The 20,369-nt window shown below is 40.1% G+C and overlaps 1 protein-coding gene across 1 annotated transcript in view; it reads left to right on the plus strand.

The window, feature by feature from the left end:
• MCPH1 (microcephalin 1) overlaps positions 1-20,369 on the plus strand; it is a 237,573-nt gene that overhangs the window by 54,714 nt on the left and 162,490 nt on the right. The window contains 2 exon segments of the mRNA XM_077811576.1: positions 10,426-10,463; positions 13,994-14,156. Of these exon segments, the coding sequence (XP_077667702.1) occupies positions 10,426-10,463; positions 13,994-14,156 (201 nt within the window).

Raw genomic sequence — 20,369 nt, forward strand, 5'->3', positions numbered from 1 at the left:
ACAGAAAACATAAAACGTGCTTGAAGCTGCAGATTCATTAGCTTTGAAATCAGTGGCAGTTTTGCCTCAGTGCAAACTGCAACATTTGACTGATAGCTTTTTAACACAAGGTGTGCTGCCATTGTTGGGGATGGGTGAAGAAATATTAATATTCATGGGGGTGCAAACTCCAACAAAGACAGAAACTGACTTTTAAAGCTGAAACTGTTGACACGCACAAACTGTGGCTTTAAATAACTTCATTGGCACTTATGTCAGCTTTTAAATTTTATTTTTTATATTTAAAAAGCAAATTCCTATAGTGGTGGTGGTGTATTAACTGAAAACCAACAAACTATCAAGTTAAACAACAAGCCAGTTGGGGAGGCAAGCAGATTCATCTGTCAAGGGACCAGGAAACTAAACCTCCTACATTTAAACAATTAGAGTAATGGTTGCAGGTGGTTTTTTTCTGTATGTGTCCAGTCATAGTTGTGCTAACTTTTTAATTGAAATTGTTGCTGTAGGAGATAAAACTTCTGTGACAGGTTTGGTCACAGAGACCCCCTTGGGACTGTCACCTGACGTGCTGGAATAGCCTCTGAGCTCATTTTCCCTGCCTGCTTGGGACTCCAGAACCCTGCCCTGTTGAGCCAGACACGCTATCTCCAGCACCCAGACACCCAGTTCCCAATGGGATCCAAACCCCAAATAAATCCATTTTACTCTGTATAAAGCTTATACAGGGTAAACTCATAAATTGTCCGCCCTCTATAACCTTGTTAGAGAGATATGCACAGCTGTTTGCTCCCCCAGGTATTAATCACTTATTCTGGGTTAATTAATAAACAAAAGTAATTTTATTAAGTATAAAAAGTAGGATTTAAGTGGTTTCACGTAATAACAGACAGAACAAAGTAAGTCACCAAGGAAAATAAAGCAAAGACACGCAAGTCTAAGCCTAATACATTAAGAAACTGAATACAGGTAAATCTCTCCCTCAGAGATGTTCCAATAAGCTTCTTTCACAGACTAGACTCCTTCCTAGTCTGGACCCAATCCTTTCCCTGGTACAGTCCTTGTTAGTTCCAGCTCAATGGTAACTAGGGGATTTCTCATGACTGCAGCCCCCTTTGTTCTGTTCCACCCCCTTTTATAGCTTTGGCACAAGGGGGGAATCTTTAGTCTCCCTGGGTCCTCACCCCTCCTTCTAAATGGAAAAGCACCAGGTTTAAGATGGATTCCAGCATCAGGTGACATGTTCACATGTCCTGTGAGACTCCAGCTCCCATTCTTCCAAGGCTGGCCCACACTACCCAGGAAGGTTTGCAAGTAAACAGAGGTCATTTACAGGTCATTGATTCTGAAGCACCCTTCATGACTTCCACTTAATGGATTTACATCAGTAATACAAGTTTATATCTTATTTTCCTAACTTCAGACATAGATATAATACATGCAAGCAAATAGGATAAACACACTCAGTAGATCATAAGCTTTGTAATGATACCTTACAAGAGACCTTTTGCATAAAGCATATTCCAGTTAAATTATATTCACACTCATAAGCATATTTCCATAAAACATTATGGATTGCAATGTCACAACTGCTCCGAATTAACTTTGAAAAAACTTTTTTCACATTGCTCAATGTTTTAATAAAAAGTAAAGTGTGCAAGATCTGCCTCCAGATCATTTGGAGAGATGAGCATACATTAGTCAGTATTTGGTATTTTTACAGGATTAAAATTAGATTCAGAGCAGTTTTAAAAATGTTTGACCTCTACTGTGTCTCTTTTCCAAACTTCCTCTTTTTTTATTTCATCCTCTTTTTCTCCTTTTTTCCAATAGTAGTCCATGGTGTATATTTTTCCAAATTGTCATCTTTGTGTGTTTCTTGTTTTCTACTCTCTCCCTTCGCCTGTTATCTTTGGCATTCTCTGTTGTCTTCTTTCTTCTGCCTCTAAAATCTCCCTCTCCTGAACTTCTTTTCTGACTTAAACAATTTAATCTCTCCCTGTCTAACTCTTCTTACATAAGAACAGCCATACTAGGTCAGACCAAAGGTCCATCTAGCCCAGTATACTGGGGGGACGGCGGGGGTGTTGAAGGTGGGATATTGGGATTCCTACCAGAATGCTGACTCTAGGGTCTGCAGGGGGTTTCCTCTTTCTTGTTCATCTCATGTCTTTAATTTGAAGCCATTCTCCCTGCCTTTGTAAAAGTATCTGGCTGTTGGAAAGGAGAGAAGATTTTCTCCTTCCCACTCCAAATTTCCCTGGCTTTTATGAGGGTGTGGAGCCTCTGTCGCTACTCCAGTCTCCTGGGTACTGTGATGGGAATTTTATGGTGCTGGTCTACCTTTCCATCTTTCTAGGAGGGAGGGATGCTACTCTGCTCTCACCCTTCTTTGTTTGTGGGTTGGCTGTCTAAGGGAATAACTCCGGTGCCTGTATTTGCTGTTAATCATAGCCAGGCAATTGTGTATTCTGAAACTGCAGAACTTGCCATGGAATTCTCCCCTTGCTGTAGAATTGTGCTCCGGGATTTGTTTTCATTTTAAAAGAACAGTTGTTTTTAGTCGTCGTTGTTGCAAAGGGAACACGGAAAATCTGAGCAGACTGTAAACTATTGCAGTGATGCCACCCACAGTGTGAAGACAGTCTGAAATAATAGCTCTTTGGCACTCCCTCAATCACAGGGAGGCCCCTTGGACTTTTGCTGTTCTGTGGCCATGGAATTTCATTCTTCCAAGGTGCAACAGAATCAATATTTTTGCAGTGAAATTTGCCATTTTGTTGCAGCCAACACCTGACATTTAGTTTTGTCTCCCTGTCTTGTCAGCACCTGTCTGTCACTTCCACTGATCTCTAGTGTCCCATGAGGAGTTAATTAAATTACAGTGCATATACCTTTAACTGCTGCATGGAGCTAGGAAGAAGAGCCAAGAATCTAAGTCTGGTATTCAGTTTGCAGGCAGGGGACAGAAAACCCAGAAATGTAGGCTGGCAAGCTGGGCAATTTTAGAGGTCCAGCAAGTAGAGCAGGGTTGTCTGGAGAGTATAGCAACAACAATTCCTTAACTTTAAAAACCACTGTGAATAACTGATGAATGTTGTCAGTGGGTGTTATCAATTGTGAGACAGTCATGCATTTATGTGTGGGAAGGTGAGGGATTGGGAATGAAAGGTGTTTCATGGTGATGCAATAAATGCCCTGGATTTTGGTGTCCTTGTGCTCTGAAATATGGGACCCTGATCATAGTTTTCCTAAGCTACACAGAGTGAAATTGACCTGATTCTTGCCCGTTTCATTGCAATCCACATGGTTCTGTGTTATGGACCTGGTTATTGAAGTACCTGATTTCTAAAATGCAACAGTGAACACTGAAAATATGTCCCTTAGTTCTGAGCCACTGGCAGAGGCCTGGGAGCTGGTAAGGCAAGCACATGACCTAGAAGAGATGGAGTAGGGCATCCCTAAACAAATGGAATATTGTTCTTTCACTCTGTTTTGCTTTTAACTGGACTTGACAAATCCAAACTAGTTATCTAGTGTGTGATCACCACTAGGAATGATTCCCCGGCCAAACCCTTGGCAGGATGAACATCTGAGTAACCTGTCTGAGCACCAAATATGGAAAGTTCAGTTTTTACCTGGCTTTCTCATCTGGTTGAGTAGATGTAAAGCACTTGTGGTCCTATTTCCTTTGTCACTGAAATAATTCCACTCTCTGTTATGGTTTTCTCCAGGTTTAGTGGTACAGCCAGTAGGGGAATATTTGGACAAAGTAGTGCATATTAAATAGGTGGCATATGTTGCTTGGACAAATTCTACTTGGCCTGTGAGGATGAGACACCTAACTTCCTCAGACCTTACGTCCAGAACTTAGCCAGGAACAAATGTAAAATATTATTGTTCCAAGTAAATTTTTATCATGGATGCATTTTGTTTAACAGTAAGAGAACAAATTTGGAGGTTGGGTGTGTCTCTTTGCAGAACAGGTCAGTTAACATACAGGAAATATCACATTGTTTTTAAGTATTGGCAGGATTTATAAATGCTGTTTCCTTTGAGAGGTATTGAAATACATGTTTTATATTTCATGTGACTTGGAAAAAATATGCTTGTTGGCAGACTCTAAAATGAAATATTTAATGCAACTGTATTTATGAGAAAGACTTAAAGAAAAAGCAGAAATCATGTAAAGGTCCTATAGGTGTCTAATTTATAACACAGCATGCCTTCCAGACTTTGTGTCATTTGGGAAAAATGTGTTCTGTTTTAGAATACAAATGTGAAGGTCTTTAGGAATCACAGATGAATGATAAATAAAAAGGGTCGGTTTGCCTACTGCCACCTTTTCCAGTGTTTTATTAACAATAATTCTGGTATAAAAGTGCATTAGAAACTCAGTGATACTCCCCAGATGGTTTTTTTTACCATTTAGAAAAGAAACTGCTAATTCAGAACATGTTTTATGATAAAAGCACAATGTAAAATAAACCAGACACAAATAGTGTAGATAGTGTATATAAAGGGGGAAAAGGGAGTAAAAGCAATTAATTTAAAAAATGTAGAACTAAAAATTAAAACACATAGTTTGGCTCAGTTTTCTACTGGCCAGCCATATTAAAACACATTGATTGTCCTATTGAAGCAATAGGACACATCTGCTTAATAGATGACACCTAGCTTACAGAAATGTGCACTTCTGAATGAAGAGGGAATAACTGTTCATTGGGAGTGAAATTCACCCCAGTTCGTAGTTTGCATATGGACTTCTGGGTGAATTTGGTGTTTCTTAAGCCTCATGGTAGACATTTTAAAAGAGAAGCTACTGACGGAGCATTCACACAGGCTAGTCGCTGTATCCATTCTGCGTGCTCCAGAGGCTCTCTGATGGCCCCACAAGGCTGTCTTTAAAGGGAGTGGTGTCAGGACAGGCTGAAGGATCCACAGTTGTGTGGACCCAGCAGTTTTTACACCCTGAGAATGTGCTCTGTAGGCTGCAGCCAATATCTCAGTTTATAGGCTTGAGAAGCAGCTGCATGAGGGCTGTACTAGAACTCTGTGTATTGACCTTCAGTTAAGCAGCTTTTGTGGTAGATTTGAGGTAACATATCTTTGAATGCAAGTTCAGCAAAGTTGGGAACCTGACTGTTAATACTAGTATATTCCAAAGTATTGAGTTCGTGCTGAGGCAACCCACAGTAATATAAGTACATAGGATGAGATTTGCCACCCAGGCGGAGGGAATTGGATGGGAAACTGTAGTCTTTTAAAGCCATCTTTGTGGTCTCCCAGACCATGGCTTCTGGGGGCTGGAGAGGCCTCAGTGTAACTTAGCCCCTAAGTTACAGCAGCCTCTCTGGGCTGTGCTATGTGCCACAGTGCTGCCTGGGATCTCTGCAGTGTGGCATGCTGGGGCCTTACCCTCCATAAGCCTCTGTTGCCCTAACCCCTGCCCCAATACACCCACTATGGCTACCTTTTGCAGTGCCTGTGCTGGGGCAATCCTTTCATAGCTAGATATGGGGCTTTTTAGGACTTCTTTACATGGCTCTAGCCCTTGCCCTGGGTGTAGAGTGGCCACAGTGGATCTGACTCCTAGTGTTTTACAGATATATAATCTAACTATTGATTGCACCAGTATTTTTGCTATCCACCATATTCTCCTAATGCCTTCCGTGACATTGCCCACAGGAAATATGCCCCATGCTGGTAGTAAACAGGACCATATCACCTGGATCCAGGTTGATATGGACTTTATTGGAGGGATGTATTTGAGTGCCTAATATGAAAATGAAAAGTCCAGAAGCTGGATTTATTTTTTTAGGAAATTGTATTAAGCTGATGAAGTTTCCAAGAGCTATTGACACTAACAGCTTATGTGAATTTGGCAAAAATAAAATGGAAAATCTTTTGGCTAAAAAAAGAATGAAATTTAATTATCTTAGATATGTACATTAAAAATCTTCTTTCCAGTCATTAGGATAGCAATAAGTACAGACATAATCAGCAGGTGCTACCATTAGCAAGTTAAGTGTTTGGTAAGATGCATTGTACGTTTCTAGTTAAGGTGCAGCAGGACTGAGTTAATAGCTTTTCACATTGGCTAATCTTCAGCTATCATTCATATTTATCACCACCATTTCAGCACACCACCTCACTCTTTGCACTGTTTTTTTTGTTTACTTTGTTATTCCTCTATGCTTGACTGTTTAATTTCTTTTGTATTCTATAATTGTTTACTTTTGAACTATTATATGCCTGTGTAATTTACAGCAGTGTTTCCTAAATCTCAGGTATAATAAATATAAATCTTTTCAAAAATATTTTTCATAACTGTGGCTAGCACTTGTCTGTTTTCAACACAAACATTTTTTTTGGTCCTGTTTCTGTATATGTGTAGAATCATAGAAGCATAAAGTCAGATGCAAGGGTCAATCTAGTCTAATCTCTTTCCAAGTTGCAGGTTTTGTTGAATCTAAACCATCCAAGATGGATGGCTATCCAGCCTCTTTTTGAAAACCTGCAATGATAGAGCTTCCATGTCTTCCCTAGGCAGTGTGTTTCATTGTCTTACTTTTCTTACAGTTAGAATTTTTTTTTATGTACTCTAAATCTCCTACGTTGTAGTTTGAACCCATTGCCTCTTGTTCTGTGCTCTGTGGCAAGAGAACAACTTTTCTTCATCTTTTTAATGGCAGCCTCTCGAGTATTTGAAGACCACTATCATGTCCTCCCTTAATCTCCTCTTTCCAAAGTAAACATACCTAGTTCCTTCAACCTTTGCTCATTTGGCTTGCATTCCATCCCTTTTATCAATTTTGTTGCTTGCCTCTGGATCTTTTCTAGTTTCTCTAAATTGGTGACCGAAATTGGACACAGTACTCTAGCTGAAGCCTAACCAGCATCATGTAGAGCCTCCCGTGACTTGTATGCTATGCCTCTGTTAAAGCAACCCAAAATTGCATTTTTTTTTAAATTTTGTTTTGCATCAGCATTGTATTGTTGACTCATGCTGAGGTTGTGATCCTCTACAACTCCCAGATCCTTCTCAGCAGTTATCCCCCATTCTGTATTTGTGCATTTGGTTTTTCTTCCCTAAGTGTAACACCTTACATTTGTCTTTGTTGAATTTCATTTTGTCATCTGTAGCCCAGTTCTCCAATTTATCAAGATCCCTCTGAATTTTAGCTCTATCCTCCAAAGTGTTTGTAGCGCCTCCCTCTCCAGTTTTGTCTCATCTGCAGATTTGATCAGTATGCTCTCTATTCCTACATCCAGATAATTAATAAAAATGTTAAATAACACCAGATCCAGAACTGATCCCTGTGGAACCCCACTTGAGACCTCCTTCCAAATTGCCATCATTTACTCCTAAGGGCATTCTGTGCCAAAAAATTAAAAATTCTGCAAGTTTTATTTGTCAATAAATAAATGCAGAGGCTCCAGCATGGCAGTGGGGAGCACAGGCCACTGGCTGTAGGAAGGTGGGAGATTACCCTGCGGCAACCCCACCCTGGGGACACAGACTCAGTGTGAGGCTGCACCCGACCCTGACACAGCACAAGGCCTAGGCCTGTCCCAGAAACCCCCTGAGGCCCTGCCCCTCTACACCAGGTGTGGGGCAGGCAGACTCAACCAGGCAGGATCCAAGTGTGGAAGGGGCTCAGTGTGGTGGGATCCAAGTGTAGGGCGAGAGGATTCTGTGTGGGACAGTTTGGGTGTAGGCAGTTCAGTGGGGGGGATCTGGATGCACAGAGGCTCGTTGCGGGGGTTCCATGTGGAGGGGCAATGGGACTCTGCAGGGGCTTGCAGGTGAAAGTGGTTGGGGCTTCCGCGGAGGGGTCTGGGTGCTGGGGGAGTGGGGCTTGTTGGAATGGTGGTCTGGGTGCATCTAGTTGGGGGTCTGGCTGGGGGTCTGCATGTGGGGGCACAGGGTGGTGTAGGGGGCTGGGGCTCATCAGGGTGGGGGTTTGAGTGCAGGGAGCTCAGTGGGGGGTGGTCTGGGTACAGGGGTTGGGGTCTGAAGGCAGGAAGTCTGAGTGAAGGGGGGCTCCAGATGCAGGGTTGAGGTTCAGTGGGGTGAGGTTCAGGTATGGAGGGCTAGGAGAGTTCTGTGTGTATGGGGTGAGCCCATCTGGGTATGGGAGGTCCAGATGCACGGGGCTCGGGTGGATGCGGGAGCAGCTCCCCGCACAGTGACCCCTCTCCCCACAGCTGAGGAGCGATGGGGGCAGGAAGCAGGGGAGATGCTGAGCTTCCTGCAGCTGGGGGAGGTTTCTGGAGGTGGGTCTGATACAGCCCCAGCCACTCTTTGCAGGGGAAGAGGAAGTCCCATCCTCTCCTGCCTCCAGCTGAGCCAATCCCAGCTCAGGGTAGGAGCCACCTCTCTGCCAGCTGCCTGAAATGGTGTAACTGCGCTGCTAGGGTGTGGTGCGTGACTGCTCTTGCAACTTCCCTTTGCATCCCTGTCAGTGGTGAAGAATTCCCCCAGGAGTAATCGTTCCATTAACAGTGACTCTTTGTTTGAGGTTGTGTAACAAATTATGTGGCCATTCAATGGTAGTTCCATCAAGCCCATGTTTCTCCAGCTTGTTTATCAGAATGTCATGTAGGACTGTATCAAAAGCATTGCTGAAGTCCAAATATATTATGTCCACCACATTCCTCCTATCTACCAAAACAATTACATTGTCAAAGAAGGAAATCAAGCTGGTTTGGCGTGATTTGTTCTTGGTAAATCCATGCTGGCTGCTAGTGATCGCCCCTTCAGTTATTCGCAAATTGAATGTACCGATATATACATTTCTAAAAATTCTATTTCTGTGTTAGTGTATTTATTTCTCAAAAGCTGAACTGTGGTTAGTCTCTCTTCTTTGGAATTTCCTTTAAGTTTTTATTGTCTATTTCAAACTCTGAAAACTGTCTTTTAATGGCTTTTCTGTGTCCTTGTCGCATTTCTTTTAAAAATAATATATTTAATTAACGCAGGATAGGAACAAAGCATTTAATCAAAAGGAAAAATGTGAACGTATTTATAACATTGATAGTTATAACTCACTGTATAATCTGAAGCCAAATTGTTTATTTAAAGTCCATTCACATCAAAGAGTGAAAATGCATTCTTGCTGCAAAGTAAAAGCCATTAGTCTAGTAAAATAATTCCAAGGAACTCTCCTCTTCTTATAGTGGATGAATTACTTAACTATACAATGGAGAACTATTCTGCACTGGTAGGGGAATTTATACTGTGGGTCTGTTCTTTCTCTAATTGTGATTCATTAATAAGTAAGATGCAGTGAGGCTTTCAGTCACCTCTTGAGCCTGTGCTACAAGCCTTAAGCTGATTTACAGTATCTTAAGCATTCTCAACTATGTACATGATTCAAAGGAAAGTAGTTGTGGGGAGGGGTCAGCAAACTTGGGGTTGTGGAATGGCATGGGGAAATATTAGAGGAGACACTGTTGGTCTCCTGTGGATCAATAGATTTGCAGGAAAAATTCTAGAACACAGATTTATTTAAAACAATATGAATCAGACAAATATTTTCAAACAGACCTTACATACTGTTTTGTTACTGTGGGTAGTATATGTAATATAGTACTAAGCAGATCTGCTTGCCTTCAGTTTTTGGAAAACTTATTTTAGGTATATCTGTTTCTTGGGTAGACAGGTTGATGCTATATGCTTCAGAAAGATGAATAAGTACTTTGCCACAATTTTCTATGTTAAATAAAAGCATAGACTTGCTAAGAGAATGAATATATTCTGTATCTAGGTAATATACCTAATTTTCTTCTAATGATTGGTTACCAGCTTGAAGGTATAACTCAAAGTATGGTAGCTGTACAATGGCATTGGACTGAAGTTTTTATAAACCAATTTGAAGTATTAATCATTATCTGAAATAATAACAGCTGAAACTAGTATTACAGAACCATCTTGTTTGCACCGTCTCTTGCCCAGGCACCACATTGGTGGTTTTACTCTTGTATCTTAACAAATGGTTGTCACAAGGGGGTTCCGAGGATCTGTCCCTCCTTTTATAATAGATTCTACGTTTTCCCCCAAGAAATAATTTTTTGTCCATATAAGTGATTAACATATTTGGATGGGCCCATTGGAGCATTTGTTTATGCTTCAGAGAAGGGCAGATGGCAGAAAGTTTTTGTGCAGTTTTTAGCGGTTGCCTTCCCTGATGCCGAAGTGCATCACTTGTGATATGCCTGAACATCACTGTCCTTGGAATCATGTGACATGTAATCTGTTCAGAGCTCTTATTTCCTGCAGCATGCAGCAGGCCTGCGAACTAGTGTCTTAATCCTGATTTACTTTGTGTCTTTAGTGGAATCTCTTACAACTTAGTTTCTGTGGGAAAAAGTTTTTTTCATATTTTTGACTGTTTTCTTGTTCTTCCTTTTCAAAATCTCTAGCCAACAAGAACATTAGTCATGACAAGCATGTCCTCTGAGTAAGTACTAGATATTTTTGTGATTTTCTATTCTGTGTAAATTTTGAACTTGTTTTCAGCCTTGGCTTTCACATACTATATTAAATTTATTTGTAGGTTATCCATGAAATATATTTCCTTCTGTTGACTGGCATGCATATGCTTAAATACATGGTGTTAATCTGTAGACTAGAGCATGGGTTCTCAACCTGGGATACGCGTACCCTTGGGGTACGCAGAGGTCTTCCAAGGGGTACATCAGCTCATCTGTATATTTGCCTAGTTTTACAGCAGGCAACATAAAAAGTACTAGCGAGGCCAGTACAAACTAAAATGTCACACAGACAATGGCTTGTTTATGCTGTTCTATATAATATACTATACACTCAAATGTAAGTACAGTATTTATATTCCAGTTGATATATTTTAGAATTATATGGTAAAAATGAGAAAATAAGCAATTTTTCAGTAGTGTGTTGTGACGCTTTTGTATTTTTAGGTCTGATTTTGTAAGCAAGTAATTTTTAAGTGAGGTGAAACTTGGGGTACAATAGGCAAATCAGACTCCTGAACGGGGTACAATACTCTGGAAATGTTGCGAGCCACTGAACTAGAGCACATGTTATACTTGTGCTACTCAGCACTTAACGGTAATAAAACTACAGTGAAAACTTCAATTTGAAATAAATTGGGAGTTTTGGGAAGGAAATGGAGGATTATACAGTAAATAGCATGGACTTTTTACCTGTGTCTTTGGTTTTGTCATTATATATTTGAATTGTTTTTGTAAAGAACATCATAACTGCCTGAAACATCAATTTAAATGTTTTATTTTACATAAATAGCTGCTAAAGTAGTATTTCTTTTAGGGTTTTTTAGACACTTGGTTACAAAGGTTGGATATTAGGAAAAACTTTTTCACTAGGAGGGTGGTGAAACACTGGAATACGTTACCTAGGGAGGTGGTAGAATCTCCTTCCTTAGAGGTTTTTAAGGTCAGGCTTGACAGAGCTCTGGCTGGGATGATTTAGTTGGGGATTGGTCCTGCTTTAAGCAGGGGGTTGGACTAGATGACCTCCTGAGGTCCCTTCCAACCCTGATATTCTATGATAAAGCATTAAAAGCCAGATGCCACTGCATATTTGTGGAAGAGTTAGTATTTTTATGGCATACTCTTTTTATTCTCCTTAAACTCCTACAAAATAAAGATCATCCGACAAAAACAAAATCCTATATTTTATGCTAAATTCCTTTAGAAAAAAAAAGAGTTATTTGTACCACCCGCATGTCTTTTTCAGGTTTGAAAACATTTGATAATCCATGATGGTTATATAAAGATGAATACTTTAAAAATGCACTTTTCTAAAGCATTTCTTTAAAGATAGCTTCTAACCGTGTTTCTGTCAATTTTTCCACTTTCATTATAAAATAATAGTTCAGGAAGCAGAAAAACTTAAAATATATTTTTAGTTTTATCTTCTTAATGCTTCATGAAACTCGACACATAACACCCATCCATTTTAGATCATCAGTGCACTTCATAAGCCTTATATTTAATTGCACAACGTGACATCCCCTATAAGGTTGGTAAATATGATCACCGTGTTACAGATGAGACAAATGAAGCACAGGGAGGTTGTGATTTGTCCAAAAACACAGAAAAAGTCTTGGCAGAGCTGGAAAAATAACGCAGGTCTCGTGGCCATATTGCAAAACCATCCTTTCTCACATTAAATGTAATCTTCTTGCACGGATCCTCCTTTTATATGTATTACTAAATCTGCTTAATATTTGAGTATTATTGCGCTCACTTAGTTTATGTTATGGTATGTTATATGGCTAATGGAAACCAACTTTGTTCCTCAAAAGTCTGTTTTCTACTTTGAGCTGACTGCATTCAGAGTAAAGAGAGCACATTATAGGTTGTGTTCCCCAGTATATGGGTGGGGCAGACTACCTCTGGAAAGAGGAGGAAATGCATCCCTCTAGAGAGAGAGAGAGAAACCATTGGCCAAGAGCCTGTTCTGTCTGAGTAGGAGCCAGGGCTACAGAAATGGGTCAGTGGAATTTAAGTAAATATAGGGTGTGAGATGAGTGGTGTCTTGACATTGTTTTCCTCTTATAAGAGCATAGCATCACCCGCTGGCCGGCAGCAATACCTAGCCATATTGTGCTTCATGGAATTGCAAACCCATAAATCTGCATGTAGTAGGTTTGTAGTTTATTGAAATGCGAATTGGCTAGTTTCTATTTAAACTATGATCTTAGAGCTATTTCAGTTCAGATTCATATTGTAAGACCTTTCCTCTCATTCCAGAGCATATCTCATATAGCTACCAAAAAGAGCCAAGATAAACTGCGTGTGTAAAACCTACTCCCTGAGCATATAGTCCAGGTAGGGTCAGCATCCCTGTGGGTTCAAAGTTGCCATGACCATCAAACACAATATCTGTCTAAAACACTCTTTGCAGGATAAAGGAAGCATAAATATATCCAGTGACAAATAAGGCTAAGATGATCACAAATGAGGGGCTAAAGTTAGGCTCCTAAGTATATATTCAGGCAGTTAAATAAGTTAAAAACAGTTCTGCGCTTGGCATCTCCTTCAGTGGGAAGTCAATTTGCTAAGCTATTTGTTTTCTTTAAATCTCATTTTAAAAGCTTTTGCTGTCTCTCTGAAGAATCCTTTTAGGATCTTCTTAGAGTTCTGTGCACTCTTTGTTTTAGCCAGTTTATTTTGGGAGCTTTTTTTATTGAGTTACTTTCTGCAGAGAGAAATGTGGATGGAATGAAAAAAATGCCCCACAAGCTATAAGAGATGTCCTGAACATGCTTTCAAGATGGCATTGATTGACTCATGAGCTCTGCCTATTTTTCCTGAGAAGATCAGTATTGCACTAGATGGGTAAATCTGCTCCAGGCTGTTTCTTAATTACTTGATCTTGAGTAGAGGTGTTTCTGAGCTTCCTCTCAAGCTCCCAGAAGTCAGGTGTATGGGCAGAAAAGACATTGGAATCAACCTTTTTGTTACAGCACTGCAGCAGTAAATAGTTCTCATACATCATCTTTCCTCAAGGGATACCAAGATCTCAGTGGTCACATGATGATGTATTTGTGTACTTCAATGTTCATACTCATAGATAATATACTTAGAACTCTAGTTACAGGTGGACATTCAGTATTTTACATGGGAATTGTATCTGGTGGCAATAATTTGTAGTACTAGTGAGCTTCATGCTCTGGTGATTGAACCAACATACAGTAATTTTTCTGATGGTTTTGAGGTGTCTACACAGTAGGGACAAAACTTTAAAATTAGGTATTTGAGATTGAGACACCTAGTTTAATATTTAGGCTAAATGTTGCCTGATGTTTGGAGGTGGTTGACGACTGGAATTTCCCAGTGAAATCTGTTAAGCAAAAGTTTTGTCTGAATTTTTACATTACTTTTTATACAGTAACTATTAAGGTGTATACATAAAACATTTAATATTGAGTTCTATTGATTGTGGATTCCCCGCCCCCCCCCCCCCCCTTCTGTGTTTTGGCAGGAAGCAGTGTGCAATAATTCAGGTGGTGAATAAACTGGGAGGCTTTTTGTTTTCGGATGATGTATGTGAAACGACTACTCATGTGGTTACAGGGAGTCCTCGTCGCACCTTGAATGTAATGCTGGGAATTGCCCGGGGCTGCTGGATTGTGTGTTACGAATGGGTAAGAGAGAGATCTGAATTTCACAGTAAAGTAAATCAAGTTTGTTTGTTCAGCATTAGCTAAGATATAACATCCCTATCAAAAACTTGCCATAAGCAATAGCATCTTCATTATTCTTTTGCATTAAATAGAATACTGTTCTGAAACATGTACAGTCAAACCTCGCAATAATACGCCCCGTGATAACGCGAATTCGGATATAACACAATCATAAGTTGGCTCCCCTTTAAGGCCGTAATACTGTTCGCGTTTTGCTGGAATACTTTTTTTATGACATTTATAAATAAACTGTGTTCTTCCATTATGGATATTCCAGTTTGCAAACACAAGTCATTTTCTGCCCAAGAGGAATTGTATGCCTTGGATCAACTAAAGAAGGGCAAACAATAAACTCAGCTTGCTAGAGATCTAGGAATTAGCAAGTCCACTCTGCGAGGGTGGAAAAAAGAAGAAAAGCTCCGTAGCCTACCCTGCATTCTTGAAGAGGAAACTGGTTTACAGCGTAAAAAGGTCAAGTTTGCTAGTGACGAAAGCCTAGATTCAGCCTTGTACCAATGGTTTGTCCAGGCTCACTCAGAAGGAGTTCCCATTTCTGGCTCTATTCTGAAAGCTCAAGCAGAGAAATTTTGATCGCCTTATCAATGGAAATGAATCCAAATTTAAGGTGAGTAACGGCTGGCTGGACAGATTCAAGAAAAGGCACACTATAAGCCAAGTTCTTGTTTCTGGGGAAATCCGCTCAGCTGTTAAAGAGGCTGCTGATTCCTACCCAACTGAGCTTAAAAAGTTGCTGGAGGAAGGTTGCTACACAGCCGATCAAGTTTACAACTGTGACAAGACTGGTTTATGCTTTAAGATGTTACCCGATCGCACCCTCGCAACCAGGACTAATAGTCACAAATGAGAAGGCTTTAAGCAGAGGAAGGACCGAATCACTCTCTTGTTTTGCGTCAACAAGTCTGGCAGCCACAAAGTCAGACCTCTGATGATTGGAAAAGCTGGGTCTCCCAGATTTTTCATCATGTTAATATGAAGACCCTTCCCTTTGAATACACCAACAGCAAGAATACATGGATAAATAGCTCCATATTTCAAGACTGGTTCCATAAAACTTTCGTGCCAGCAGTTTGGGCTCATTTGCAAAAACTCAAGCAGGAGCCAAAAAGCTCTCCTTCTGCTGGATAATTGCCCTGCCCACCCCCCAGCGGAAAATCTTGTAAGTCGTGACGGCAAGATTAAAGTCTCTTATCTCCCGAAGAACACTACATCAGAAATCCGGCCACTGGACCAAGGCATCATATCGGTATTTAAGCAAAACTATCGTTGCACAATGATCAAGCGGATGGTAGCAGATGATAACTCCTCCATTGACACATCACTGGCATCACACAACTTGAAAGAAGTCTGTCACCTTGGCGGGAAAGCCTGGGTTGCTATCTCTGCACGTTGGATTGAACGATGCTGGATAAAGGGTCTTGGTCCAGCTTTTCTGTCATCTACACACGATGATGGTAATGATGACGAGCCTGAATTTACAAGGTTCATTGAAGACGACGTACATTTAGCCGAAGAAGCACTCGGAGAATATGAGCACAGTCATCATGATATCCTCAACTCGTTTTCAGAAGATGACATCTGCCCCATATATGAACACATCTCAGATGGCAAAATTGTTGCAAATGTCAGTGGGAAGAATGAAGCTGCACCACCAGAGCCTGAAACCAGTGGCGCTAATGATGACTTCGATGACCATGATGGCACCTCAACTTCCCCACCAAAAGTGTCAGAGGCAGTAAAGCACCTAGAAGCTAGTTTGAGGTCGCTGGAAATTCAAGACTTGGACAGCGTCACAATCCTCCAACTCAGAAGCATTCTTGACTTTGCTAGAAGCCAACGGTCCACGGCAAATAAGCAGACCGCGCTAGATAGCTTTTTTAAGAAGAGATGAAATTTAAAATTATGGACTCATGCAAGCAGATTGACTTTGCACTCTGTGCAATGATTAGTTTAGTAGATTTCACAGGTTTCTTTCATGTACATGTAATTAAATTACTACTTTTGTGTTTAAAACACGCTAGGATAACCGTTGTTTTTTTTACAAGACTTTAAATGACGGGCTTGAAATGGTAAATTTTCGTGACCCCGCTATGAAGCGACCCCACATTTATCGTGATCGAATTTTTTGTACCCCAATTATTGCATTATAGCGGGGTTTCACTGTAGCTCTATTTTTGCAAATATTGAATACACAAGGATTATCATAAGGTTTTTTTTAGTATTTCTAAAGTGTTATTGAAACATCTGTTAAGGGAATCTATTTTTAGATAAAACAGTTTCTTCCTTTTTATGATCTACAAAAAGGAAGACGAAGATTGGAAAACATGCTTTATGAAAACCTTGTATACAAACAACTATGTAGTCTAAGGGTGTGCATAATGATTGCTTTGAATATGCGCTCTTGGTCAATTTCTTGTATTCTTATATATATTTAAAATGTAATAGTTTTTATTGTTTCAAGTATATCAATCATGTTGTTGCCTTATAACCAAGAACAGAGGACCAATGTCATAGGGCCAGATTTCTAAAGGTAATTAGGCACCTAAAGCAGCAGATATGTACCCAGGCACCTTTGAAAATCCCACTAAGTTCCTAACTTCCATGAAATCAATGGGAGTTAGGTGCGTAGGTGTTTGAAAATCCTACTAGGCTAGTGGTTCTCAACGTTTCCAGACTACTGTACCCCATTCAGGAATCTGATTTGTCTTGCATACCCCAAGTTTCACCTCGCTTGAAAACTACTTGCTTACAAAATCAGACCTAAAAATACAGAAGTGTCTCAGCACACTCTTACTAAAAAATTACTTACTTTCTCATTTTTACCATATAATTCTAAAATAAATCAATTGGAATATAAATATTGTACACCTCTACCCCGATATAACGCGTTCCTCGGGAGCCAAAAAAATCTTACTGTCTTATAGGTTATATCTGGTCTTATGGGTTATATCTGGGTAGGGAGAGGAACCACTCTCTGCCCTGGCTCACCTCCACTCCACCTCTGCCTCCTCCCCTGAGCACGCCACCACCACTCCGCTTCTCTCCCCCTCCCTCCCTCCTTCCATCCCTCCCTCCCTCCCAGGCTAGCTGCGCCAATCAGCTGATTGGCACGGCAAGCCTGAGAGGGAGAAGAAGCCAAGCTGTGGCTCTCTCATGGGAGGAGGTGGAGGTGTAACGGAGGCAAGCTGGGGGGAGGCGGGCAGCAAGTAAGGGGTTGGGGTGCAGAGGAACTGCTTGGGGTAACCTGAATTCGGATATAATGAGGTAAAGCAGCCCTGCTCCCCGGAGCGCTGCTTTACCGTGTTATATCCAAATTTGTGTTATAGTGGACCGCATTATATCGGGGTAGAGGTGTACCTACATTTAGTGTATAGTATATAGAGCGATATAAACAAGTCCATTGTCTGTTTGAAATTTTAATTTGTTCTGACTTTACTAGTGCTTTTTATGTAGCCTATTGTAAAACTAGGCAAATATCTATATGAGTTGATGTACCCCGTGGAAGACTTCTGTGTACCCCCCCAGGTACGTGTACCCCGGGTTGAGAACCACTGCACTAGGCAACTAGCTGATATTTTAAGTGCCTAATACTTTAAAAAATCTGGCCCATAATCATAGGTGCTGGAACTTGGGGTGCTGCCACATGACTGATTTGAAGTTGTTTCCATTACCTACTGGGTTTACAGTTTTGGTTCTGCGGGGTGTAAGCATCACCCACTATAAAAAATTGTTCCAGCACCCCTACCCATAGTCTTGTATAATTTAATACTTCACATAAAGGTATTTTAACAGTATATCTCTATAGGGTGCAGTTTTCATGAAAAGATGTAATGAACATGAAAATTATATATTTCCATCTGAAAATTGCTTCAAATAACTAAGATTATAAACAAATCTTAGTGATTTTTCCTGTTCTTTGTGTAGTTGACAATATTTACGTAGAATCAATTTCTCTGTTTTGTCGAATGTCAGTTGCACATCTCATGTAATATTCTATGTCAAGAGCTCCAACAGAGCATTAACTAGGAACAAAGCCAAAAGTATTGCTTGATTAGGAATAATCCACATAGGATCATATTAAGCTCAACGCTTTTACCCTTTGGGCCAACTTTATCCATACTATAATGCCAGTGAAGTGAATGGAATAGATTAGGGATTAATTTGTTCATTTAAGTATTATTGGACCAAATCTTTAGGCTGTCTTCACTCATTTTTTTTTTACTGAGTTGATGTGTGGGCAACACGCTCACTGAAGTAAGTAGGAGTTGTGGATGAGTAGGATATAGGCAAGTGCGATAGATGCTATGGAGTCATGGAATATATATGCAAAGACTATTGTATTAAGTTTATGTTATATGTATCTTTGTGGGCTTGCTTGTGATTGTATTCCTGACTAATGGGTCAGATAACAGATGCTTCCTGCAGGAACTAATCTCCAATACTTAAACAATGCAGGTAACAAGTCTTTTTGAAGTTTTGCCCCTTTGGGAAAATAGCACACAGATGGGTTTGACGCTTAGTTCAAAGGCTTTGGCAGACAAAGGACTTGAAAATAGATCTGGAGAGAGCGTCATGGACACAATCTGAAAACTGACATGCATAAAACTCAGTGCAGCAGAACTAGACCTTGACGGAGGATCTGAATTATTTTAGAACCTGCTAGTGTCTGCAGGTGGTAGGTGAGTGACCACCGGGTAAGCTAGCCTGTGTATGAGCTGTTTGTTGTTTTTAAGATACATTTACTCTAATATTTTTGTTTTGAATAAATAGTACTTTGTTTCTGAAAGCTGCCAGGACACTGGTTAACTCTGCCATTGCCCTAGAGAGAATAATGAACAGAGTTCAACAGAGCTCAACTGAGTTCACATCTGCTGAGGTGAACACAATGAATCGCAGGAGTCTGCAGCCTGAGACTGTGGTCTGAAGTGAGAGAATCATGGGATTCTATCCTGAGAAAGGTGTCAGGCCTTCAGCTGCCCCCTAGCTTGGGTGGCTTCCAGGAAGCCACAAGAGGGTCAGAGGTACAGGTAACTCAGGAATTTAAACTGCAAGGATAACAGGCATTAGTTTAATATTAATCACTAATTTATTTAATATTTAGATTCCTTTAACTGTGAATATTATAATATCATTTTGCTTTAACTGTCATCCAATCACTAAAAAAAGATTTTGGAGTCTGCAGAACTGCAGACGTTAAGTGCCAGTGGTCACTAGGAACTCTCCATATCAAAGGGTTCATAAACACTGTTTTCTAATGGATCTGAATAAAGTATTCCGTCTGTCACTAAGACCCTGAAATGAATTATTTCAAAAAAGGAAAAGCCTAATTAAGGGCACCTGTTATCTGACAGGTCCTTTTTGTCTCATTTCTAATTTTGTCATCAACATCAATTTACCATTATTTCACCCAAATTATTCATGACTCAACACCCTTATCAGAGGAGAGGAGATAGTTGAAGCCATACATATTTATATGAAAGTTCATCTGTCTTCCATGACCACAAGGAATACTGTAGAAAATTAGTTAGAGGAAATTCAGTAATGCAGAACATAGTCTGTCTTTTCCAATAATGCAAAAATAATGAATCCATAAAATGCTTTAACTTAAATCTTAATATTACTACTCTCAGTGGTAGAACATTTCAGATTGGACACTGAAAATAATTTATCATTTAGTTTTAGTATATAGAGTTGCTTTAAAAAGAGAATTAATTATAGAGACTTAGTAGTGATATTTAGGTTGCCTAATACTTTGCATTAAAAGGTTCTTTTGACCTTTTTGAGAAGCTTTAACATCTCCATTGTTTGCCACAGGCCTTTGAAAATCAGCAATGGAATTGAGGTTCGGCAAAGGAAGTGCCTTTTCTTTGGGAATTCCATACAAAAAATCTAGGTTAAAAAAACATTATTTAGGTTTCAAAATCAAACACACAAATGTTGGGGAATGCCAGATTTACAGTTGGCGAAGCAACCTTAATTCAATCCCCTTGTGCACATGTATTGAGATACGTTCTTTGATTACATGAGGGCATACTATTTTTCCCCTACGGGTGGATTTTTTTTTGTATGTAATATAGAGAATAGTTGCAGCATGGTACATTTTCCATATTATCCCACCAAAGTGCTTCAGCCAGGTTTTGGAGGTTCAATTGATAG

This window comes from Eretmochelys imbricata, chromosome 3 (assembly GCF_965152235.1).
Source record: "Eretmochelys imbricata isolate rEreImb1 chromosome 3, rEreImb1.hap1, whole genome shotgun sequence".
NCBI lineage: Eukaryota > Metazoa > Chordata > Testudines > Cheloniidae > Eretmochelys > Eretmochelys imbricata.